This window comes from Ambystoma mexicanum, chromosome 12 (assembly GCF_040938575.1).
Source record: "Ambystoma mexicanum isolate Mex_15411 chromosome 12, UKY_AmexF1_1, whole genome shotgun sequence".
Lineage (NCBI taxonomy): Eukaryota > Metazoa > Chordata > Amphibia > Caudata > Ambystomatidae > Ambystoma > Ambystoma mexicanum.
The window spans coordinates 165,514,907-165,542,710 of NC_090936.1; the positions used below are offsets into that span (position 1 = coordinate 165,514,907).

The window sequence follows — 27,804 nt, forward strand, 5'->3', positions numbered from 1 at the left end:
GTTCTGTGTGGCATATTACAATGAAGAGCAAGTAAAACATTTGTGGGATCATCTTTCTACTGGGCACATGGGCATGCACGTCCCCATTCGACACGCATGTAGACAAACAGTCGTTTCTCAGTGGTTCAACGCTAATAAATCATTACATTGTGTGTTATCCTCGATTTCTTTCGTCAGTTTTCGCATTGCTTTTAGAGCCGAACATACTCCATTGTACTATCCTCGCAAGCAAATAGTTTCACCTCAGCCCTAATATATAAAATGAATAATAGTAATAAAGATCGGTTGGTGAGACTAATTTCAATGTTTTATGCTTTCAAAACAGGTACATCCTACCGTACTGCGACTGCCACCTATTCCAGACCCCGGCCGACGGTTTCTTCAATCACCAGCTGCAGCTTCTTGTAAACAACTGCACTACCTTGACTATTTTATGGGACGATCGCCAAGGGCCCATATGCCCTTACGCAGTACTAGCGGCTAGAAGCAACATATCAACCTTTACGGTGGCCTAGTGCCTAGTTGATGGAACAGCCTTGCGATTCACCGTGCGACCAAAGTGCTTCTTTTAACGAAAACCAACACCCTGTGTACCATAAAGGAAAAGCGTGTGACTCACGATAAACTTTAGCGGATTTGCGAATCGAGAGCAAAGAAAAAAAAATTCCATTCCGATTTAATATGACAATTGCTGAATATTCTCTAAACATTTAATGTCAAATAAATGTACTTTACCAAATGTACAATCTTGCTGTTTGATTTTAAACTACAGTTTCATATTCCGAATAGTGGCGCGCTGTGTTGTGAGATGATCTGTGTTGGTTTCTGGGTTCTGTGTGAAGTCGCGTAGAAGACGACTGGGCGCGTTTGGCTACGCAGCCCAGTAACGTCACGGAGAGAGGCGGGGAATAGGAATGCTTTGTTGATGTCAGGCTCAGGGGTGGGGGATATGATTTAGTGCTGCAAAAGCAGGTCACCCAGGGCGATGTGGCAAGTGATCGGATTATCACAAAATGGCGGCGCCCTGCTGCCTGTTTTCGCGTACCTAAGTCGGTTCTAAACAGTAGATGAAAACTCGGGTAAGGTCCATAGGAAATTTTTCTACGATCGACCGACTTAGGCTTAAAAACACATGGCCGACCCGTAGGGACAGTAAAAATTTCTGACCAAACCATTCCTTTAATCCATGGCACCTCATGTACGTGAGGGGAAGAGGACACATGCCAGCAGCGTTCTTGCCGTGGTGCACACCTCCCCCTCTTTTAGGAGGGTAGAGGCACGTTTTATGTTACTGGCGAGTAGGTGTTATCATGGCATGAGGAAGAAGGTCAGCTCGTTTAAGATGTGCCCCCTCTGCTGTGGTCTACAGGAAGCATGTCACATTTGTAACAGGTGTTTTGACCCTCCATCGATAGATCACCATTACGAAACGACTCAGCGAGGCAGACTCTAAACCGCTCCTCAGAACCTTCACTGGCATTCACCCATCAGCACCCCATTAACTACCAAGAACCTCTTATCAGGCGTCGTTTAAATGTTTCAACCTGCAACCAGAATTGCTCAACAGAGATTATTGTGAGTGTCTAAACTAAAGACGCTTACCCCATGGCTGAATGCAATCAAATACATATGTCTTGAGAAAGACCCAGGAGGGTCGAAACACGTGTTGTATGGAACTTTCAATAAAACTCCTGTTATGAACACAACTGGTACCTAGGGCTAATCCTTTGACAACATAGACTAACCCTACGCTCTTTTCATCTGTATCAAACCCAGCACCGTTGTGAGTAAGGTTCTACACCTAGTTTCACGTTGATAATCCAGGGACGGAAGGGCACTGTCTCCTTGAACGCTATCACAGGCAGCAGGGTACCTACACTAGTGCTATTTTTGATCAGCGCAGTGGACTACGTATTCTAGTGCCCCAATCCTTTCGCTACTAAATGCAAACCACTATTGTCCAAAGGCTTACTTGTGCTAACAGTAGTATTCTAAGTGCAGCTATCTAAACTCCCACTGGGACTTTGTCGTAATTTGCTCTGGAATGCTGACCGCATTCAACGTGAGCCAACATTCCAGGTTGTTATTGACGGTTGGATGGGGGCTGAGTGGCGGTGTGGCCATGGGGTCTGTCCGCTAAATTAAGGACCTACCTTTGCATTTACCCTGCCTCCGCTATTACGTCACTGGTGAGGAGGGTCACGCCACTGGGACTTCCTAACTGGTCCTAAACTATCCACTTGTTAGTGTGCTAAGGGTATTGTGATAGTTCCTTTCAAGTATTACAATCTTCTAACACACCCACTCGCATCTTTCTTTTCTCTACTGTCACTACATTCCCCTGATCCTTACTCCTCACACCACTCTTTTGTCCCTTTTCACATTCCCAAGACCTTCCTTAGTCCTTAGATGTTACACCCCTTCCTCTCTACCTCTTCTCCCTTCAGACCACCAGTCCTCCCTCCAAACCACTACTCATCCTTTGAACCACTACACCTCCCATCAAACTATTATTCCTCCCTCCAAACCGTTACTCCTCCCTTCAAAATATTGCTACTCCCTCCAAACAAATACTTCTCCCTCCAAACCGCAACTCCTCCCTCCAGACTACTAAAACACTCTCCTTATTCTCTGTACCATCCACTTCACCATAACTCCTTTCTCTATTTACTGTACAGACTATTGCCACACATTCACACAGACTCAAACAGCAGTACAACTTCCCCTCATGAACCAATACCTCACCTTTTCCACAAGTCTTCTCCACACTCCACTGCTCCTTCCTTCCTACTGCTTGTCTGCTGGCCCTCCTCCCATTCTGACCTTACCCAAGTAACCCACACTTCCTGCTGCCCCTTTTTGTATCCCGCCCATCTTCGGGATTGGTGCATTTTCCCTGTCCAATCTGTCTTCCTCACCTGGGAGAGTTGAATTCCGGCAAACATTTTAAAAAAGAGGTCTCGGACCAGCCCACATCTTCCGTGTGGTTTTGCTGTTGAACAAAGTTAATGGCGGTGCAGGGGAGCCAATGTCCTAGTTCGTATTACCTCTGTGGGAAAAGCTTCTAAGACCTTTGAGAGGGAGAGGGTTGGTCTTCCTCTGTGTTGGCTAGAAGTCCGGGAGAACATTACTCCCACGGCAGGTGCTTGCTGGGTTTTCTGGCGGTACTGCACAGGCAGTCGGTACAGCTGTCACATAGTTTCTATCATTCTTAATATACTCCTTGCCTCTTCACTACCCTCTCTTTGTCCGTTGTTTCCAGACTAGACTGCCTCTCTGCTTTCCGTAAAATGCCTTGACTAGTATTTCTGCTGCATGCATAGTGTTGCTTCTCTCTCTTGTCTTTTCAGAATATGGTCTGCTGATGGGCTATGCATACTAGTGAGCATAGAGCTTTTTGGGTATCGTGCATGCAATGGATGGGGATGCAAAATAACTGACACCAAATAATTGAACCAACTTTATTAACAATTATCTAAAACAGGGAGTGACAACGGACATCAACGGATGTTCGCTCGAGCTCTCAGTGAATTTCTCATAAAAAACACATTTCTATACCAAAAATTCATCATAGGTAACATCATACTATGTGGCAAATGAGAGAAACCTATGACGGATTGTGATACGTTCAAGGGGAACATCTAAGTATAATTTCTATAAGGGTTGGGATTGTGATTGGATATCTACTGTCAGGTGGACAATTTATGCCTACCTCTAAAACATGTCATCTTCAACAATATTAAGTACACAGTATATCATTGGCTCTCAAACTATAAGGCCCTCTATAATTGGTTGGCACGCACAAGGCATGTCTGAAAAATTCAGTTCACTTAGCAGCATGCAAGCTCAGACCCAGGTACGAGGAGGTGGACTGGACTTTACCTCACCACCCAATTAGAACATCATCTCTCATCGCCCATGCCTTCTGCCATGAAGATTCTCTTTGAACTTGGCCTTGCAGAGTATTCCTGTCTCTGGGAAAGGGAGTGCGAGCACGCACTATTTTAGTTCTAGGACTCCATGCCTATCTCTATTTCCATCCTTGGCTCACTTGACAAGAGACCACAATTTGGTCCATTTTGCGGCATTTAAAAGTCTTAAATGAATAAAACTTGGCACATTTGGTGTTCTTTTTTTGCACCTTAACAAGGGATGATTCAGCTTCTCATGTTCACTGCCTTAAAGAGTAGATAACTGGCCTTGACTGCCTCAGTTTTGACATCAGGCCAGACAGCCTTGACATTCATTTCCACAATCTCAGCTTGCTCTTGCTACACAGTTCTTGGCCTTTCCTCTCCATAGGTCTGGGCTTCCGAAATGTCCAGTCTCTATACAATGTCAGCTTTGCCTGCAGTCTATTCACTACATATAGCCAGCTCCTAAGATCACTTAATCTACTTGCATTACATCATCTGTACAGTTATTGAACGGCTTGCATTTTCTGTGGTGCTTTTCACACGTGCAATCTTCTTCTCGCACATGAAAGTTTACTAGATTCTTGACTTCGTCATCAGTTTCTGTAAGATCCCTGCATTCTCTTCAGCCAGTATCGTCAGGGCATCACGCTCATCTCTTGTGACTTCACTGGCGTCTCTTTCACTCTTTTTCATATTCCTTCAGGAATTTCCTCCCTCAGATTATCGTCTCTTCGGGAATACATTTGATAGGGCTTTCTCAAAAGATATCTTCTTTCGAATACTCGCTGTGGTATGGTCACAACTGCTGGTGTCAAGCATTGCACAATCTCGGACTTACAACATATAGGAGGTAGGGGGGCGGGATTTCCTGCAGAGGCATGCAAGTGCTCCTCTACATTAGTGCTTTGACACACATATGTCAAAGAAGCACTATACAAATATAAGATAATATAACATAACATCTCCTCTCTAAAATCCTCTCACTTAGCAACCTGCTCAAAATACCTTCCTCCAGCTCCTTTTCCAATAGCCTACCCTGCCTGACTGAACGGGCTTTTCTTTAATCGAATGGTCTACCCTCCACCTGGGTGGTCCTTAGGGATATTGATTGCACCTGGGCTGTGCAGGATATACTGTTATGTGATTGGGAATCATTCCTAAATTCAGGTCTGGTCCAGGGTGGTCCATGGTGGTTGGCCCAAGCTTACTTGAAGGTATTCTGCCACCTTCGATAGAGTTACTGTAGACACATGTGAGATCTCCTTACCTCCCCTGCTTTCCCTATGATCCTCTGCCTTCTTAGTGTGTGATTTACCCTCTGTAAAGCTTGTGAAGATGTCTGGTGAATTTGGAACTTGTCCGTTGAGGCAAAGTTTCAATTTTGCAACTCCCGCTACGCTCTACTGAGCGGGAGCATGAGCTTTATTTACTTGCCTTCTCTCCCGTACAATGTAAGCCAGTTTCACTTTGTCTGCATGCAACTGCATATCAGTAGGGCTTCCCCTGGGACTGTGTGGGTATCACTCAGAGTGGGAATTGTTTCCCTCTGGGCCTAAGGGAGAAATGTATTTCATCACTTGCAAGTGACTTTGAAATGTAGCAACTTCATTCCCTCAAAAGGGAAGGCTTTACATTGTATGCTGGATATTTAGGTCTGACAAGGAAGCTGGATTGGCTTTCTAAGTGGGTCAACATTAAGGAAAGAGATATCTTTGAGGGTCTGTTACTTGCCCTTTCACCGCGCTGGCCACAGGTGTCTGTAATGGGGTTGTACTGTGAGCGTTCCTGTGACTGCCCCATACCTTGGTAGGGGGACCAAGCTGAGTTGGTATGGGGTTCCCCATATGCATCCTCTGGGCTTGGCATCCACTACTCATGGCTGCCCCTGATCTCTTTCAGAACCCCATCGTTGGTCCCCAAGATTAAGATTAGGCAAGGCACTTCATCACATCTATAATGACAGAAATACAATCCATTTTGAGTAGGGTGGTCAAATCACCAGCACACCATTTAGCAGTGGTTGACGTGGTTGACATGGATTAGAAAGCACACATCATATGAACATATCATTTGCAAAATTAATAATCAGAAAGAAGAATTTGGGAAATTGGGACCAGGCCACTTCAGGCTCCCCACAAGAGAATATTGAAAGACTTGCAAGCATTTACCCACGCTGAATATATGTCTCGCAAGGTAAGGAGCATGTAATGTATTTCAGACGTTGTACTGCTGATTTATGTTGGGTGTGCTCCAATTGTATGTTTAAGATTGCTTAAGAAGGACTGGGTCATTTTGGCCAACTACTCTATTCGGAAATTGGATGTACCTTGTACTAATTCCAAGGAACGAGGCAAGTGTGACTAAAATGTGAAGGTGGATTATAGGATATAAAATATAATGCAAGCTTTGAGTGATGAATGTAATCTACAGATAAAGGACATGTGACACTCAAAAAACAAATGTATGACATGATATGATATGACATGATGTGGCATTTATAACACGCCTTTAGACAAGTGTTTCGAAGCGCGACAAGACAAGGGGGAGGAAACAAAGGGAGCACAAAATAACAATCTTACTAGGCCTTGTGTCATTCAGATCACACAAGTGCAGGGTAGAGCGAAGGGGAGGAGTGCCAGGGGAGGGGAAGGGGCCATGGCAGTTAACTCAAAAGTACAGCCAGGGGGTGGCTCATAATTGCAGAGAGAAGGGACTGTATAGTTGCAGCTACAGACCCTTAAGTGCGGGTTAGCCCAGATTTCAGAGCTAGAGAGATACGATCCCTGGGCTTGAAGCCAGGGACAAGTCTTGCATTCCTGTTCTGGATAAGTTACAAAGGCCGAAGAGTAGAGGCAGGAAGATTTAGAAATCGTCCAGCCTAGAGAGGACCAGAGCTCTGGAGACAGTGAGCTTCTGGGGGAAAGTGAGAAAAAGAATACCTCTGAGGAGGTGCAGCTGGAAGTTTGACTTCTTAGAGGCCTCAGCGATGTGAGGGGAGAAGGAGAGGGTGGAGTCAAAGATGACACCAAGGTTCTTAGCCTCACAGGAAGGAGCAAGAATAGGAGCAAGAATAGGGCCCAGAGTGGACAGCCAGAGAGAGAGGAAAGGAGAGAGTGGGTGTCCCAATGAGGAGGATCTCAGTCTTATTGGGTTTAAGGCAAAGATCATTGGTGGCACACCATTCCTGAATTGTGGCCAGGCAGCCTGGTATGGGAGAAGAAGCAGAGGTGGCTGAGGGAATCCTGAAAGAGAGCTGAGTGTTATCCGCATACCATTGAAAATTGGAGCAGAAAGTAATGATGAGGTGGGCAAGAGGTGCCCAGTAATGGTTGAAGAGCCAGGGAGAGAGTCTACACCCCTGGGGAACACCACAAGTAGAGAGAGGAATAGAAGAGAGGAAAGACCCCAGTTGGACCTGAGAGAGTCGTTGGTGAGAAAGGAGATCAGATACTGGGTCTCATTCTGACCCTGCCGGTCTGGAAAGAACGGTGGTGGTAAAAACGCTGCCACTGTTCTCTCCAGACCGACTGATTCAGAGTCCTGCAGGCGGGAGGTGTCACTCCCGCCAAGCCTAACCTGGCGGGAGTAACGCCACCCGACTGCAAGCGCAAATGGAAACACCGGCTGCGTCATAGATGGAACCAGTGATTCCATTGTCCCCATCCCCATGGAGCCCTATGGGACTCCATGGGAATGGGGACTTACAGAATTCCGCCTCCGGAATTCCCGGGTCACTGGAGTCGTAATGCGCCAGTAATTCCGGGAATCACGGAGACGGAATGGTAATACGGGTCCAACGGTAGCCTGCCAGTTTTTCCGGCACGGTTGCCCCCGGACTCGTAATGAGGCCCACTGTCTTCATAAACACTTAACTGCTTGTTACTAAAACATCAATAAATATGTATTAAGCAACTCAATAGAAAATATAACAATTACAAATGCAACTATTTGACAGACTTCTACAGAATTCTTCCCAGAGTATAGAATCAAATACCTCGAGAAGGCCCAAAGATGACCCTTTTTAATGCAAAAATGTATGATTGTTATTGGCTTCATTGTCCTATTTCTATTCACTGCCTCAAACAACTGCGTACTTTCTGCTACTGAAGTAGAATTATGTATACATTTCTCTAAAAGCATAACTCTTTTTAGAACATTATACGAAGTTGTGGGAGCCCCTCGACTGAGAACGATCCCAGTTCAAATAATCTGTTCTACAGGAGGTTTCCCACTCAGGAAGGTCTGCAACCACAGCTTCACCTGACTGAGGAGGCCCAACAAGGCCGAAACACGTGTCTAGGGTTGCTGGTGGTACCCTTGTTTGCAAATGGATATTTCTTCTCTGTGGAAGGTGCAGTGAGCTAAAACGTGGTTGTAGACCCTCCCAAGTGGGCACCTTCCCATAGAACAGGTTATTTGGCCGTGTTCGTTCTCTGCAGAGGGGCTCGCAGACCTTTTTTTTTATCATTATTTTTGGATAATTACTTTTGATGTTTGTCCTCCATTTTATTGACAAGGAAAATTCCTTTTTATGTATCTATAGTGTGTAAAAACACTCCATAAAGATGGAGATTAACCACCGGCTACTTTTGATGTGATGAAATAGGCAAAAAACATGATTTTTAAAAGAGAGTGCTTACATTAAGACGATTGATGTGAACTTGCTCAGGTAAGAGTCCTAGTGCCGCCGCCACTCCTTGACGGAACATCCGAAGCGTGGTGGAGTTCATCTTGTTTACATCCATTTGCAAAGTCTAAGAGAGAGACAAAAACACACTAATGAGCTCCCAGATTAGCACATCCCCTCATTAACAAATGACTAAGCTCTCCTTTGCATCCGCTAGCGGTGGCCATGGATAACCTCGAGTTACTAAAGGCCCAGGATAGGCACATTTACAAATATCAATAAAGGTATACTAAGATTGCACCATATGCCAGGGCGCGACTAATGACAATGCTCCTTGACTTTAACACCACATATTCAAACTGCTGTAAAAGAACATAGAAAGTAAATGCACAACTGCCCTATCCCATCTAAGCCTACCTAAGCAAACACACACACATTTGCATGCAATCTGCATTCTACATGAACATAGTGCAGACTAAAGCCTACAAACTCACTTGTAAAGCTAGCTGTGTGTTGGATGAAAAAGAAAAATCGAAATGTCCCTTTTCTGTTTGGTATTACTCAGCCATTTCATCAGTCACACTGTCAACTAATTACGCCCAAAAAGCAGCCCTAATAGGGCTTCTTTTTTGATCGAAAATGAGAATTGCAAGAGAGCTAAAGTTTTTTCCAGACAGACCTAAAACAAGAATTAGCAATACCAACAGTTTTGGCTTTTGTGTAGGCCTGGAAATGCATTTGCTAGACAGTGCTGTAGGGGTATTAACTGGCCATCAATGTAAGCAGCTGCAAAAATAGTGCAGGTACCATGACATATGATAGCAGTGCCTGGCAATTGCCTAATAATTATACACAAGCCAATACTGTAGGCTTTGTCAATGCTTGTTATTAACAGGACTTCAGCGAAGGACATAGATAGTGCTTATTGTTTTGTTTGTTTGTTTTATTCACTTATAATGCGCACCAAACCCGAAGGTAGCCTGGCGCAGCAGTACAGAATATGTGAGGCTTGAGGTTACATAGTTACAGATTACATGTACAGCAAGATAAATGCAAGCAGTCAACAGTTAGTTACGGATTACAAGTAAAGCAAAATATATACAGGCCATAGCGGTCAGTTACAGATTACAATCAAAACAGACTATATACAGGCACTAACAGGGCGTCACATCACTAGCCAGAGAGGGAAGATGTACAAATGGGCCGCAGGATGGTGAGTAAATATATATACAGTAGGAGGTATCATGAGTTTAGTAAGAGCTAGTGAGCAGCTAGTCATCGGCAGCCTTCAGCAGATTAAAATAGTTGGACTTAAATTTTCAGAAAGGCTGTTCCTCACCTAGAGGGTGTGGCAGTGAGTTCCATAGTTGGGCCGTTCGGACCTGGAAGCTGCCTCCCCAAGCCTTATCCAGCCTGAATTTCGGTATGATAAGGCTATTGGCATTGGAGGTTCTTGCTGGTCGGATGGAACTTCTCTTTAGGAATTTGTCCGTGAGATAGCTTGTTGCGGCATTGTTCAAAGCTTTGTGAACAAGGGATACAACTTTTAGATAGATTTTATTTTGGGTAGACCGCCAGTTGTTTTGACGCCTAATCTTAGATATATTCGTTTTTTTGGACACGCCAGGAGCTGCTCTCAAGGCATTATTTTGTAGGATTTGAATTCTGTGGATGATAGATTTGTTAGTGCCAATGTATAGGGCATTGCAATAGTCGAGCCTAGACATAATCAAGGCACTAGCTAAGATAATGAAATTGTTATCTGAGAGAAAGTGTTTACCTGCTCTGATGAGCTTACAAGTGTAAGCTGTGGCATTAGCCATGGATTTCACCTGTTTGTCGAAGGAGAGGGTGGAGTCCAGATAGAAGCCAAGTGTCTTCACCTCTTTAGAAGCCTTGATGATATTACCATCAATCTCATATGAGGTATAGTCTTGGCCTAGTTTTTTAAGATTAGTATTGGTCCCCAGGATGATAAGCTCTGTTTTATCCTCATTCAGGCATAGACCGTGAGTTGCCATCCATGCCTGGATGATGAGATGCACCCTATTTACCAAGGCCAAATCCTTGTTGTAATCCCAGGAAAGTGAAAGGAGAATCTGGGTATCATCTGCATAATTTGTGTAGGTGATACCAAGAAGGTCCAGATCATCAAAAAGGGGCTTACTAAATATGTTTTATAGGGTTGGGGAGACGCAAGAGCCATGAGAAACTCTGCACAGGATGGGGATCGGGTCAGCTGCAGCCGAAGAGGAGAACACCCTCATAGTCCTGTCGCTGAGGAAGGACTCAATCCAGGTTATAGCTTTGTTGGAGAAGTGTGCAGCTGAATCTAAATGGCTGCAAAGGACCTTGTGGTCGACAAGGTCGAATGCAGCCGAAAGGTCCAGCAACAGGAGAAGAGCCGTTTTACCTTTATCTCGTAGATCATCTATGTGTGCCTTCAAATCGATGAGGGCAGTCTATGTACCATGTTGGGGTCGGAATCCTGATTGATGTGCTCCTAAGAGCTTATATTGTTCCAAGAATTTTTGAATTTAGTTATAGGCACTCTTGTCCAGGATTTTAAGCCATAACTGTTGTTATGGGACAGTAGTTGGTCGGTATAAGTGGGTCTAGGGTTTGCTTTTTAAGCAGAGGTAGTACCCAAGATTGTTTCAAATTGGTGGGCACAATGTCCGACGTGAATGAGGCATTGATTAGTTTTGATACAAAAGGAGAGAGATCTCTGGCAGCGTCTTTTATAAGATGGGCAGGGCAGATGTCACCCTGACAGTTGGATGGTTTAAGAGAGAGGATGACTTTCTCTATCTCAAGGATAGAAGTTTTTGAGAACATGAATCGTGCTGCTGAGTCCTGTTCCTTTGACGGGTGGTCGGTAATTAGATTATTAGTTTGGGCTGGTTGATTGAGAGAGCCTTTTTTCTTAGCTATTTTCTTTTGGAGCATAGTTACTTTATTTGATAGTGCTTGTATATCTGAGCACCATGTTTTATCTTTGGAGCAAATATCCGGAATGGGGATGGATGAATCTAATTCCTTAAGGATGGTGAACAGTTCCCTCGTATTCGAGTTGGCATTAGATATACGCTTGTTGTATGAGTTTCGCTTGGCCAGATGGATTTCCTTTTTGTAATGGGAAGAGATTTCTGTTAGTTTATTTTTGTGGTCTTCTGAGGGGATTAGCCTCCATGCGGTTTCGCAACCCTTCTTAAGTTGTCGTAAGTCCTTTAGTTTGGGGGTGAACCATTTATTTAAATGGGATTTGGGTTTACTCGGTCTAAGTTTTAGGGGGGCGATGTTGTCGAGAGTGGTTAACATGATTTTGTTATATTCGTCGATGAGCGTTTCAGAGTCTAAGTGATCCGCTAATTGGTTTAGAGTGGGTAGGATTGCGGGAATCACTTTTTCCTTGGTGATACTCTTTTTGTTCCTAGTTGGACATGGCGGGGCCATGGTGGGCCCTGGAGCGAGTGGTCTAGAGGTGGAAAGTTCAAAGGACACGCGGAAGTGGTCTGTCCAAGGTTGTGGGACAATGAATTTGATGTTGGCAGTACAGTTGTAATCTGCTAGCCAGCCAAGGATTCTCCATTTAGTATGAGTGGGTTCGAGAATGTTTTGATTTAAGCTTAGTTCAGAAAGAATGTTGGCCATAGTGGTGGCATTTTTGTCTAGTGGGTCATTGTATCCCAAATTAAAAATCGGGTAGCGGAAGGGAGACCTGGTTGACATTTGTATTACACCAGTACCACGTTTACAGCTCAAATTAAGTCATTAACTATCAGAAGACTCCTTTGGAAAAATACTGGCAGGCACTTCGAGAAAAAGTTGTGATGGTAAGGCTTGATAAAGCCAGCTGTAAGAGATCCCAGGAGGATGTCTTTTGGGTGGCGAGGGGCACGAATTGGGGGCTGGAATGGCCATACGGATTTGGGTTCCATGTCATTTCATCGCAGGATGTTTTTTCGTGGGTTTTTTTTGTGCGATTTTTTTCTCGAAAAAAACCATCAAAGGTTTGTATCTTTATTTTTGGGGGGAGGGTTCCTCCCTAACCCCCCCATTTTCTTTCATTTTTATTTATTCCCAAACACCCACACCCCATATATATAATTTACTAACCTCCCCTAAAAAATTAGATGGGTTTTTAAAAAAAAATTCACGGTAGAAAACCCCGCGAAAAAACATCCCGCGATAAAAGGACATCATACCGGATTAGCATTGCCATGGACAGCCAATGGGTGAGCACATAACCAAAAAACACTTAAAGGCTATGTGTCCATCCGCATATGCCTTTTCTCCCTAGCTGTACTCTAATGCAATAGTTTCAGCTTATAGGTGGCACCACCTAAAACCATACACTAAAAAGAGTAACTTGCTAATTATACTCAAAACTATATTGGGGCAAAATGTTACATTTTATTTGCAAACGCATTTTAAACTGTAAAAAAATAAAAGTATTGTTATGGCCAACATGGTAAAATGAACGTATCATTTGCAAACGATATTAAAGAAAAAGTGTGAGCTATATGGGAAAAAAAAAAAATTATACAGACATCATTATTTAAACCAGTCCTTTTCCAAGGCTATTTCGAGATACTGAAAATGAGTTCCAGCAAAGGTTTGGAGCACTTCAGCTTTCTGAACTGGTTTCGCTTTGAGGTTTACCATAATGTCGTTTTCTAATCCTTTACAAAACACAAGGGACTGTTGTGGGTTTTCCTACTGTGGGTTTCCCAATACTATAATCACACTCAGGAACACACAGTTTCTTTATTGGGGTGAGTTAGGATAAGCACATGTCTTTGTCTTGGCTTACAAGTGCATGTGGGTGCACTCTGGCGTGCTAAAAACACATGTTAGGCCACTAAGGGCTGTCCAAGTGTCTGCTGCTTTTCGGATGAAGAAACACTTAAGACTTTAATGGGTTTTCTCCATCTGGCAGGTGCAGGTATGTTTTTAAAATACTGGAGAGTGAACACTATATTCTCCAGTGGGTTCCTCTTTTTCAAATTTGAATTATACAAGTTGAAGAATCTTTTTGGACCCTTAGTGTTCATTAATAAAGGATCCTAGTTCGGGAAACCCCGCCTGTGCTTTTTTCATAGGCACTAGGTCAGGTCTCCCAATAGCCTACCGGTTTCTGTGGTACAAAGTGGTTACACCACATTCCTCAGGGCTTTAGGGAGGCATTAGTGTAAGTGCCTCCTGGATTACAATGGCAGCATGGTCTGCATTATTCAATAGCCACTCCCTGTAGGGATGACAGGAGGGGTGGGGGGAGAGAGAAGAGGGGGGGCATATTAATAAATAAAATGATTCCCACCTTTCTAGTCTTACATGTGGTTATTGTTTAACACACTGCACATGAATAATACAAAGTAAATGGAAGGGGAGGCTTACCCTTTCCATGTAGCTAGTGGTTCTGTGCACGGGAGGGTGAGGCAGCCTGAGACCTAGGGGCCAAATATAGTTGTCAATACCGAGTTAAGGTGCGTGCACTCGCATTTGTAAGCATTAACGAGATGCATTCAAGCATATCGTCATCTTTTTAAAGAATAATTCATGAATCAAGATTGCAAGTGATTTGCTGTGGGGGTGGCCGCACGCTGGCGTGCCATCTCCTTCAGCAAATATACCAAAACAGACAGGATCCGATCACTCAGTCCCGTCTGTGTCTTCATTCAGGCCGTGCGCGTGTCAATTTCCCCACTGGTCGTGGGAAAGGCTACGCGCATCAGAAAGTGCCATGTAAAAACAGGGGCTTACCTCCTGCTTTCGTCCAAAGGGGTGTGGCGGGTCGCGCACGAGGAGTTCTCTACCCTGCGGCTCGCCAGACCTCCTTGTTTATGGTTTCCATGACACCGCTGCGTGTGACACCTGCAGCGCGCAGAATGGAAGTCCAGGGGTGTCCTTGCGGCGTCCATTTTGGAGTCAGGCTCCGTGTCTTATTGGATCAAGAGCGCCTCTGCCTGCTGGTTATTCGCCACTGCACCTGTAATAACAGTGGCGGGGTTTCTGCCTGATTGATGATCAGAATTAAATGTAATATACATTCGTGCAAATTGTGTGCAATTATTCCATGGGGGTCCCGCATTCCATTACACGCAACCATCATCCTGACATATGATAGCGGTGTGTCCGTGTTGGCACACTCGAGCTGTGGGTAACCCAATTCAAGATCGGTACAGCGCCGTGGCACAATGCAAGATGTTAATGTACATGATTACAAGGTTGCAAAAGGCTACGTATGTGTGCATTTGTGCAAATCTGTAAACATTAGCATCTAGCATATAGCATTCAAGGGTCTACAGATGGCGAAGACTATGATGTCTCGCAGTGCACATGCTCACCATCTACAGTCAATAGTCATTCTGTGATCAAAGTTGTGCTCAATGGTACAAAATGGCAAAGATGGCAAAAAATGGCTAAAAATGGGTATCTCGTGTAGGATGGTTTACGGGTAGCTCCACCCCATACTCTTCGAGATCTCACAGCTGGCATGCCATGGTGTGACCATCTGATTCTCCTATTGTTCACATTGTAGCTAGTGTTTGCTAACTGGTTGGTTCATTGAGTCCAGTCTTGTCAGTTTTCAAACGGAAGATCCAAAGTTGTTCTGTTCTGTAGAGGAGGTCATGAATGTTGCCGCCCCTTGTGGGTACTGCCATCTTCTCGACAATGGACCATGTAAAGTCCGCTGAACCAATCAGACATGGAGCCTGACTCCAAAATGGATGCCTCAAGGACACCACTGGATTTCCATTCTGCGCGCTGCGCGTGTCACGTGCAGCGGTGTCATGGAAACCATAAACAAGGAGGTCTGGCGAGCCGCATCATAGAGAACTCCACGCGCGCGGCCCGCCAGACCCCTTTGGACGAAAGCAGGAGGTAAGCCCCTGTTTTTACATGGCACTTGCTGATGCGTGTAGCCTTTCCTACGACCAGTGGGGAAATTGACACGCACACGGCCTGAATGAAGACACAGACGGGATCCTGTCTGTTTTGGTATATTTGCTGAAGGAGATGGCACGCCAGCGCGCGGCCACCCCCACAGCAAATCACTTGCAATCTTGGTTCATGAATTATTCTTTAAAAAGATGACAATATGCTTGAATGCATCTCATTAATGCTTACAAATGCGAGTGCATGCACCTTAACTCGGTATTGACAACTATATGTGGCCCCTAGGTCTCAGGCTGCCTCACCCTCCCGTGCACAGAACCGCTAGCTACATGGAAAGGGTAAGCCTCCCCTTCCATTTACTTTGTATTATGCATGTGCAGTGTGTTAAACAATAACCACATGTAAGACTAGAATGGTGGGAATCATTTTATTTATTAATACGCACCCCCTCTTTTCTCTCCCCCCCACTCCTCCTGTCATCCTTACAGGGAGAGGCTATTGAATAATGCAGACCATGCTGCCATTGTAATCCAGGAGGCACTTACACTGATGCCTCCCTAAAGCCCTGAGGAATGTGGTGTAACCACATTGTACCACAGAAACCGGTCGGCTATTGGGAGACCTGACCTACTGCCTATGAAAAAAGCACAGGCAGGGTTTCCCGAACTAGGATCCTTTATTAATGAACACTTAGGGTCCAAAAAGATTCTTCAACTTGTATAATTCAAATTTGAAAAAGAGGAACCCACTGGAGAATATAGTGTTCACTCTCCAGTATTTTAAAAACATACCTGCACCTGCCAGACGGAGAAAACCCATTAAAGTCTTAAGAATTTCTTCATCTGAAAAGCAGCAGACACTTGGACAGCCCTTAGTGGCCTAACATGTGTTTTCAGCACGCCAGAGTGCACCCACATGGAGTTGTAAGCCAAGACAAAGACATGTGCCCACCTAACCCACCCCAATAAAGAAACTGTGTTTTCTAATACTTGCCATTGTGTTATTCTTTTTTCGCTCTGTAAATATTATAGAGTAAAGTTCTCCGATGCTTGAGGATCAGGGCCGCTGCATTTGTAAATACAATAATGCAGTGGAGACATAGGCGCACCTCATCACACTCATGTAAACAATCAATTTAACAATCCACTTAACCTTAGACACCCATGTGCTTTCCTATGACATCATGCATTGTAGAACTCTTCTTTCTGCACTTTCAACCCTATCGCGAGCAAGACATTTGTGAAACTACTATCCATCAGCTGACCCTACGGCTCACCCCTTGACCATTATCCCGCCTCTCTCTTCAAAGAAATCTTGCCCTCCACCTGTGCAGAAGAACTGGAGAAGTCCATTCTCGATGACTCCTCACCTCCACAAACTTCCCAAATTCCTTCAATACTGTTCATGTCAACTCTCTGCTTAAAAAGAGCATCCCTCGAACTTCTACTGCCAATCAACTACACGTCGATCCTCAACACCCGATTCCTGTCAAAAAGTTTCGACCGCTCTGCTTTCTCACAGCTCAATGGTTTTGTGGAATATAACAATCTCCTAGACCCCGCGCAATCAGGTTTCCGTCTGTGTCAGGGAACCAAAACTACGCTGATCTCTATCTGGGATGACCTCAAAGTGACTGCAGACTCAGAAGGGTGCAGAGCTCTTATTCTTCTTGACCTCTCGGTAGCGTTTGACACCATCAACCACATGATCCTCCTTGACAGTGTGCTCTAGCACCTTAAAGCATCTCATGTGCTAGATGGAATTACCAATAATGATCTCAGACCCAAATAACCAGAAAGACTCAAAGAATATGGCAAAGTACTACTTTGTTATCAGTATAAAAAAGTAGGGCAATCTGGCGAGTAACAGGCAGTAACTCACACACTCACACCAAAATGTGATTATACAAAGGTTTTATACCTCGAAATCCGTCATCTATGATTTCATCCTACGTGGCAACTAAAACTTATTGAAAGGAGTGATTGGTTAAGGGAACAAATGTACCTATAGAAAATATAAGTGTTAATAATTTCATTGACTGCCCCTTATCAGGTGGGCACGCCTCGAACCACCTCTAAATTTGTATAATACTATTTGATTCAATTGAATTGGGTGTCATTACCCTTCTTGGCCTCTAGAGACTTGCTCACTCCATCTTACCTGGGTTTTCCACATCTTTAGTTGTCTAATACTTGGCTCTTGCAGATGTTTTCTCCTTCGCTTAATCTAAGAAAAATATGTCTTACGTACATAGCTTATCCTTTTGACTTCCCTTGTGCCTTGCAATTTTTCCTTGAAGTAACATCCTTGATACCACGCCAATAGACTCCTCTTTATTCCTCACACAAAGCTGTTTTTTCAGTATCTCATGACTCTGCAGCCCTGGTCTGTCTCCGAAGCAGCTTGATTGGTTTTAATACAAATCTGACGTCCATCTTTCCATCATGGCCGCTCTAGCGATGTTATGTTTTTCTCTGTATCAAGCTTCTATATGTCTCATCTACCTTGCATTTCTGTGTATATACATGTATTAATCAGCAGGTTACTTTATCTTCTTTGCATACATACGATTTCTTCATATTCGATTACATGCCGACTAGTGCTGTCCTCCCGGGATGCGTGCATTTATCAGATCTTTTCTCTCTTGGAACCGTGCAACTGGCCACTCTCTGTCCTCCGGGCTCAGGTACTTGGTCACCCTGCTACCCTCCCGCACTGCCTCCGGGCCACCCCTTTCCAGTGGGGTATGTATCTGTTCCCATACAGACCCGCCTTTTTCTTCCTGCACTTATCAGACCTACCCTGTCTGCTGCCTTAAACCCAGCACTTGCCACCTGCTGGCTGCACTACCACTGTTTGTTGCCTTTATTATTTATTTATTATTATTTATTACTATTTATCTGTTTCTCCTTTGCCCCGCACTTTCCACTTTCTCCCCTCGTCCATGCACTTTTCCCCTCCCCCTCTAACGTGTACTTGCACGTTCTCAATGTCACTGGGTCTAGTAAGATCGATGTTTTGTTCTCCCCTGTTCCCCTCCCTTGCCTTTTCACGCTCTGAAACACTTGTGTACGAGCACGATAGAAATAAAATATCAATTAAATTCTATTATAGTGGAAAAATGGCAACAGGTTGGTCTTTACAACATTGTATAGCATGTTACTACATAGACCCTCTGATTGGTTGGCATGCTTTCCCAACCTTGGACCTTCAGCTCGTTAGCAGCACATAAGCAAGACGAAACTCAGGTGCCGCAAGCAACGTCAGACTACTCCCCACTTTCCCAAGTATTCTGAGATGAGAGTTTTCAGCACACGCTTTTTGCTCACTGTACCTTTCAACTACTATATCATGTGTGAGGAGACCACAAATGTGTCCATCTCAACCTTCTATTTACTGCTATTTGATTCAATTGAATTGGGTGTCATTACCCTTGTTGGCCTCTAGAGACTTGCTCACTCCATCTTACATGGGTTTTCTGCATCTTTAATTGTCTAATACTTGGCTCTTGCAGATGTTTTCTCCTTCGCTTAAGCTAAGAAAAATATGTCTTATGTACATGGCTTATCCTTTTGACTCCCCTTGTGCTTTGCAATTATTCCTTGCAGTAGCATCCTTGATCCCACGCCAATAGACTCCTCTTTATTCCTCACACAAAGCTGTTTGTCCAGCATCTCATGACTCTGCAACCCTGGTCTGTCTCTGAGGCAGCGTCATTGGTTTTCATACAAGTCTGACGTCCATGTTTCCATCATGGCCGCTCTAGCCATGTTATGTTTTCCTCTGCAGCAAGCTTCTATATGTCTCATTTACCTTGCATGTCTGTGTATATGCATGTATTAATCAGCAGGTTACTTTATCTTGTTTGCATATATGATTTCTTCATATTCGATTACATGTTTCTCTTGTTACTTCAGTTAAATCTTTACTCTGAGTATTTGCCTATCGTTTCAGTGAATCTCAGTATCTTTCCTCTATAATGTCACTCTACTCTTGTCAAATTTCACTCATAGCTCTATGATGTCCAATGGTGTGTGCAGACATCCTTCCACCCTCTCAGTGCGAGGGTACATTTGATACGGTTCTCTGAGTGCATATCGTCTCTCATATACTCGATGCGATATTGGGATGATACCTGGTGTCCCACATAGGGCTCTTCTCCTACTGTTCCATTATGACGGAGGTGAGGGGGGGAGCAAGGGATATGTCCACTTGCTCCTCTACAACAAATTTCACTCCTTAGGAACATGTGATTCAACTCTCTCCTGGATTACCTCATTCTTCTCTAATAGACAACAAATCACCCATCTACCCCCTTTTCTCTCCACTGCATGCCCAGTTAACACTAGAGTACCCCAAGCTGCTTGCCTCTCTCCATTTCTCTTCAACCTTTACTTCTTTACTTGACCCCCTCCCCAGGATCATCCACTCACACAACCTCACTTGCTATAACTATGCGGATGACACACAAATAATTCAGAGAATTCCTAAATCGGTCACATACCCCAGCCTTGACCTAGCAGCATGCATCTCAGACATTGACCGCTGGATGACAACTAACCATCTTCTGAACCCTGGTAAAAAAGAGATCATGGTATGCAGAAATTCTGCTCTGTTCCCCCAACCGGCTCCCTGGTCACCCTCATTCGGCCTCTCCCCTGCGACAACCACCACTGTCAGAAACCTTGGCTGCAGAATGGACCCAGACCTAACTCTTTTTCACCACATCAACAATACATGGAAAGTCTGTCATTTCCACTTTATGCTCCTGAAGCGTATCTTCTCTTACCTTACCTACCCGAACAGACTGGATGCAATTATGTCCATTGTCATGTCCAGACTTGACTATGTGAACTCCTGTTACCTGGGTGCACCGGCCTACCAGTTAAACAAATTCCAAAGAGTACAGAACTCGGCTGCCAGACTGCTTCACGCATTGGGACGAATTGACTGCATCTCACCGGCTCTCCGCACCCTACACTGACTCCCAATCGGATGAAGAGCCACCTTCAAATTCCTATGTATTACCCATCAATCGGTGCACAAAGCAGGCCCCAGATTCCTACAAGAAAAGATTATGCCTTATCACCCGACTCGCACCCTTAGGTCAAGCACTGCCCTCCTCCCAGTGGTCCCCAACTCCAATTCAGCCAGGATCGGAGGGTCATCCTACTCAACCCTGGCGCCAACTTTGTGGAACTCACTGCCTCCCCACATTAGACACCGCGAAGACTAAATGGCCTTCCGGAAGACACTCAAAACCTGGCTCTTTGCCTAAAAAAAACTAAGGGAATGCAGTGAACCACCCGACCTACCACCACGACCGACACCTGGTCGTGGTAACCCGCTGATAACGGACTCTGTCATAAACCATCAGGCCTGACTATATCTAACTCCACTTCCTAGAGCCTTTGCTCAGATTGAAACCCGAATCGTAGTGGCACCCATGTATCTGACAGAATTGATTCATCACCTCATCCACAGGAATTCCATATGCTCTGAGGACTAAAGCTATGAATCGCCATTAACCAGGGGCGATTGTGCTAAACTCGTAACCCAAGCACCAATAACTCTCATAAGCTTGATCAAGGCTATGCAATTATGCACCAGGCAATCAATCCAGGAAGGCACTTGCCTGCTAATTCAACACACCTGTAAATCCAAGAGCAGAACTGGATCCCGGGGGGGCTGTCTAGCAGTTATTCTGCTAATCACACTCACCAGTGTATGTATATAGGAGAACTACCTACCGGTAATCTTTCTGACAGAACCAGCAACCCATGCACTAATAGCACTTATGAACTTGATCATTGCCCTGCAAGCATGCACTATGCTATCAGTCCAGGAAATGCCCTTGCTTGCTAATCCTACACATCTGGAAATCCTTGTGGAGAATTATATAGCAAGGAACGTTCTAGCACTTATTCTTTGCTAATCCCAACCATCTGTGAATGCCCTAGTCGAACTACCTATCACAGATTCTATTTAGCTGAGCAGCCGATCGAGTAAGTCACTAGCACCTATACAGTAACAACATGAGTATTGGGAAAGATCTGCCTGTCACCATTCGTCAGTCTTCGCCAAAACAATCAGACCCATCAAGAAACAGGAAGATACCAGACCCTCGACAGGCACTGGAAGCTAAACAGGAACAAGGTCTCCCTGGAAAACACATAGACACTCAAACACATGAATATGCTAACCCTTGCCTCTGCACCAACAAACAACAGAATGCAGCAAAACCCCTCGATTAATTCGGCCTAGTTGTACACATACTTACACACCTCCATGTTCACCTTAACAGTCTTTAGAATGCAGCCATACACCTTGAAATCGGCCTAGAAGCACACAGAAGGCCGTTCTTCTCAAACACCAGCTCTGCTAGAATGCAGATACCATAGTCCATTGGTCTTGCTGCACACATTCTACTGACCTTACACAACTTCCGCATTACACCTAGCACTAGTATACAGCTACACACCACCTATTTCACACTGGCTGCACACATACTGAGTGCACACAAGCACGTTGTACTATGCTCTCTCTACTGACCTGGAAAGCAGCCCCCAAGGGTCTTCGACTGACAGCGCTTTGAAATCATAACAATGGTTGAAGGCGCTATACAGATGCCAAATAACATAACATCTAAAGCCTGTTGAAAGTAGAGTTATGCACCAACGACCCATAGAATCTTAGATTACTGGATCAAAATTTATGTTTAATTTAAACATACTTGATTGAGTTCAAAAGTTAAAAGAAGTTACAAACGTATACATCACATGGCAGCTAATTATAGGTTGTCTTCTACCAGCGGTCTGCAACCATTGACTCGCCAGGTGTTTTGGACTACAACTCCCATCAGCCCTAGCCACACTTAGTCAATGGTGAAGGGGTCATCTGGAGGGCAGCAGGTTGCAGAGCCCCAAGTATACTGAAATAAAACACACGTGCTGCTCTTAGCTTCAGGGAATGGAAACTGATTCAGATAATGGAAGGATATGATATGATATGATGGGTTATTTATAACGCGCTTAATACCCAGAGGTTTCTAAGCGCGGACCCAAGCATCGAACCTGTGGTGCTCTGTGTCATCTTGCTTGCAAGGCAAGCACATTGCCCCTGAGCTATCCTCCCGAGATAGCAGAGCAAGGTTTGCAGTTTGCCAGATAGAAGGCATTTTCCTTGCAATGGGGTCCTTGGCCACTTGAGCACCAGCACAGGAAATAGGCTGGAACATGGCTCCGGCAAAACATGTCTTACCACAATGTCCCCAGAGACAGGGGCTTGGCCACGACACTCATGCTACAACGAAGAAGACTGCTGGATGAAGCATGGGGTGCTTGTGCATGTGACAACTCAACTCAGAACCTGAATTATCACAAGCACAAGCAACCCACATGTCAACAGACATGTTTAGTAGATTCGGCATTGGCAACTGAATGCAGAAATAGTCAAAGCCTCGCAGACTTGTTGCAGCTGTAAAGGCAGGTATATATGCCCTGCAATGTAGAGACATTTTTGCCCAACTTCCATTATTCCCCCAAAAGGGTTTCTTACTGAATCACAACAAGACATGTTTAAAATTTAAAATTGGGGGCATACTTATGTTCCCATAATGCTCTTTGCTTTTATGCAGACCGCCAGGATTGGGTTCTATGAAGAGATACTGTATTGCTTGACCTGGCCTGGGACCACCGCCCCTTGGACTGTGCATGAAACCTATAAGCGAATAAACACAGCGTGACAAGCCCCGCGACTCCTGTCTTCATTATAAGCAAGTTACAACATAAATTGGCGACGAGGATCACCACCAGAACTCACGGAGGATCATGCAAGGGGCAACGCCACCGCCACCCTTTCTACAAACTCCAGGTAGGCCTGTCATCCCATGGCCACAATGGCAACCCCTATTCACAACATATGTGGAGGCTCTAGGAGGAGCAGGGTTCTCAGCGGCAAGGCGCAGGGCCATGCTACTCAATGCCTTGGGAGTAGAAGGACAAAGAGTATTCGAGAGTCTCACCCCGATACCGGTGGCTGGCGACAATGACGATGTTTTCAAGGAGGCGGTCAGGAGAATCATAAAAAGATTTGCCAGTAAAGAGAACACAGTGCTCCACAGGATACGGTTTTACACTCGAAGGCAAGAAATGTCTGAACCAGTTGACGATTACGTCACCAAACTGAGGGAACTAGCGGCGCTGTGTAGTTTTGGCAACAATGCAGAGAGCCTCATATGTGATATGTTGGTCGTTCACACTAACAGTCGGAAAGTCCAAGATAAGTTCATTGTTGAAAATGAACTGCAGTTGGAGAAAGCAATTGAGATCGCCAGAGCAGTCGAAGAAACGGCGGGAAGACGAAAGGAGTTTACAGGGGCCCAGAGTTCTGCTGAAATACAGACAGTGGGCTTCCATGCAAAAAAAGAAAGGCCGGCAACCGACACGAGAGAAGGGAGAGGGAGCAGGAAAGAACCCCTCAAGTGTCATAGGTGCACCAGCACGAAACACCTAGCGTTCGACAGGGAGTGCCCAGCCAGAGACAAGGAGTGCTCCATATGTAAACGTATTGGCCATTTCTCAATCGTGTGTCGGTGGAGAAACAAGAAAGTCTCCAGCCTCAATGCGGATCGCAATACGGAGAAAGAATCTTACTCAGAAGATGAAGGAAGACCCACAGTCATTACGGTGAACAGCACAAGAGCAAGGAGAGAGAAGCCTCACTGCACGATCAAAATTGATGGCATGGAAACAAGGGTCATGGCCGACTCAGGTTCGGATCTAACGATCATTCCCCTTCGGACTTATAAAGACATGGTGGGAAAAGAAAAGGTGCAAGTGTTAATGACGAGGCATAAACCCACGGTGTTTGGAGGGGCGTCAGTCGAACTGTTAAGATACATCAAGGGCAAAGTAGAATTCAAAGGAAGGGAAACCACAACCAGAGTCTACTTCAGTCACGAAGGTCCAGCAGTGCCAGGTTGGGATGACCAAGACAAGCTGAAAATCAGACTGGATCCCAGCACCGAAGATCAGGTCCTGTCGGTTAGGGTGACGAGCGGACCCGTCGTCAAAAGCGACTACCCAACACTTTTCTCGGAGGAGCCGGGGCACATTAAGGGTTTTCTGCACAAAATAGTGCTCAAAAGAAATGCAGTTCCCGTAAAGCACCGCGTGAGGCCAGTACCAGCCACGGCAAGGGACATCCTTAGAAGTCAGTTGGAAAAGATGAAAATGGAGGGGGTCATCGAAGAAATCGAAGCATCCGAATGGCTGAGCCCCGTCGTGCTTATAAAGAAACCCCAATCACAGGAACTCAGAGTGTGCATAGACCTGCGCAGTTTAAACTTGGAAGTCATCACAGATAATTACCCCCTTCCAAGCATAAACAAACTCATTCTGTTAATGAAAGAAGCCAAAATATTTTCGAAACTGGACATGAGGAATGCATACCACTAAATACAGCTACATGAAGAGTCGAAACCCCTCACGGCATTCATCACTCCATTTGGCACATACCAATTCACCAAAATGCCTTTCGGGTTGTCATCAGCAGCATCGGGCTTCCAACGCATGATGGATGTCTTGCTACGGAAAGTTAAAAATGTGGTGTACTTCCAGGATGACATCCTCGTGTATGCGGAGGATGAGCAAACGCACGATGCCACGTTGAGAATTGTCCTAAACAAGCTACAAGAAGCAGGTGTGCGATTACGTCATGAAAAATGTTTGTTCAGGGTGAAAGAAGTTGAATACTTAGGGTATAAGATTTCAGAAAAAGGAATCAGTCCCAAACAGAATCTCATGCAAGCAATCTTAAAGCACCGGAACCCACCAGCAAAGAGGAAGTGAGGTCATTTCTTGGACTGGCTGAGTACTATGCGAAGTTCATACCGAAGTTTTCCGAGACAACGGCACCCCTCCGCGACGTACTCAAAAAGGGCTCGGAACTTATATGGCAAGAACCCCAAAAGACGGCGATGGAGAATATAAAACAACATATCATAGATGCACCATGCCTTCAACCATTTAATCCGGTGTGGGAAACAGTCGTCACTACAGACGCCTGTGCATATGGACTAGGAGCAGTGCTAACACAAAAGAAAGGTGACACGGAACATGTTGTGGCCTTTGCTTCGAAGGCATTATTGGAGGCGGAACAGAACTATTCCACCATAGAAAAAGAAATGTTGGCCTGCGCATGGGCAGTGGAACATTTCAGGACATACGTATGGGGCACAAAATTCAAACTAGTGACTGATCATAAGCCCCTCATCCATATGCTCAGCCCGGGCGGCACTAAAGTATCCACACCCAGATTAGCACGCATTGCAGCCAAACTGCAAGAGTACATGTTTGAGGTCCAGCACATCTCAGGCTGGAAAAATTTGCAAGCTGACTGCATGTCGAGACTGCCGGAGGGTAAGGATAAAGCCACCACGTTCCTTCATGGAGAATGCATAGTTGCATCCATCACGGACTTGAGAGCACCAGATTACCTAGAACTCAGTGAGAGACATTGGGAAGTGGAAGATGGGAAAGACCCCACCATGGCCATGATTCGCAAATGGATCAAGGATGGTTGGCCAAGTGAAAAAACGCTGCCCGAGGGCATGAGACCCTATTGGAAGGTGTCAGACGAGCTATCTGAAACAGAGGGGATAATTATGAAAACCGATCAGATTATTCCCCCCACAGGAATGAGAAATACCATTCTATGTAGAGCCCACGTGGGCCACTTGGGAAACATGATGACCCGTCGCAGAGTGAAAGAGGCCTACTGGTGGCCATCCATTGACCAGGAAATTCGATCCATGATAGAACGTTGCCATGAATGCCTCAATAGCGACAAGAGACTTAAGGTCCGCCAAGCACCCCTAATACCCACGGAAATACCAGAAGCCGTGTGGTCAAAGGTTGGCATCGACTTCATAGGGCCTTTGGAAGCAATGGCACCTTAACATCGGTACGGCATAGTACTGGTTGACTACCTATCAAAGTGGGTGGAGGCGGAGTTTGTCCCAAACATAACTACAGCAACAGTTATAGAAGTACTTACAGAAATTTTTCAGAGGGAAGGCCTCCCCAAGGAAGTGGTTACAGACAACGGGGTGCAACTGGTCTCTAAGGACATGGAAGAATTCTTAAAAAGAAATCACATTAAACAAAAGAAAGCGGCCCTATATCACCCCCAGGCCAACGGGCTTGTAGAGAGGGCCAACAGGTTCATAAAGGGCGCCATCCAATTGGCAACGGGTTCGGGTATGGACCCGCTCAAAACCACCAAGGAGGCCATAGCGGCCCACAGACTCACTCCAAATGGGATCACGCAAATATCCCCGTTCAAAATGTTGAGAGGGAGGAGTGCGGCATCCACGCTGACTCCACCATGGTTGTCGAAAATACGAGAAGACGAAGCGGTGGACATGGCAGAAGTAGTCTGGAGAATCGAAAGCAGCAAGACACGCATGAAATCATGGAGTGATCGGAGAAGAAGAACCAAGCAAGCGTCCGACATAGGAAAAGGAGACTTGGTTAAAATCAGACTACCGAAGAAAGATCAGGTCACAGGGTCTCGGTTTAGCCGACCCATCAAAGTGATTCACAAAGGAGCAAATCATGTTCGCACGGAAGACGGGCGAGCGTGGAACCTCGAAAGAGTGGCACTATACCAGAAGACTCGAGGAAGAGCGAGGACTCCGGAGAGATCACGAACGGAAACCGAAAGAGACTACGGAACAGGCGAAGAACGAGAACCAGAAGGAGACGACAGAGAGAGGGTGGAAACCGAGGTCGAACCGGAAGCACTGAGTGCAGATCCCGAACAGGAGCAACAGGAAGATTGCGCCGGAACTGATGATCGGCCCAGAAGAGAACACAGAAGACCGGTGAGATACAATAACTATGTTTTACAGTGATTTTGATGTGCATTGAAAAAGGGAGATGTGTAGAGATATCGCGAGAGCCCTCACTCTCGCGAGATCTCGCCGCGAACTATAGCTCCGCCCCCGCGCGCTCCGCGCGCATTACGGGTAGAGCCAAGGACGCGATAAGGTGCGTCCTGCCGGCTCCTCCGAGAACGGGGCCCGCGGCCCACACTCATGGACACGGATATTACGGCTGCATCTCCAATCCAGGTTAGGCCCGTTGGCATTTGTTATTGAGGCACGCACTTGGCGTGCACTGTGCATGAAACCTATAAGCGAATAAACACAGCGTGACAAGCCCCGCGACTCCTGTCTTCATTATAAGCAAGTTACAACAACACTCATGATGAATGCACCTTTTGTGTGGAAAGTAGAATCTGTTGGCTGCACGTGGGTTCGGGTTCATTTTGTCTTATATATTTAACTGTCCA

At 45.3% G+C, this 27,804-nt stretch overlaps 1 protein-coding gene across 2 annotated transcripts in view; it reads right to left on the reverse strand.

Annotated features, from left to right (window-relative positions):
- Window positions 1-27,804, reverse strand: part of PTPRR (protein tyrosine phosphatase receptor type R) — a 1,074,582-nt gene that overhangs the window by 634,713 nt on the left and 412,065 nt on the right. For both annotated transcript variants that reach the window (XM_069628248.1, XM_069628247.1), the window contains exon 3: window positions 8,558-8,671. In XM_069628248.1, coding sequence (XP_069484349.1) covers window positions 8,558-8,671 — 114 coding nt within the window. The remainder of the gene's footprint in view (window positions 1-8,557; window positions 8,672-27,804) is intronic.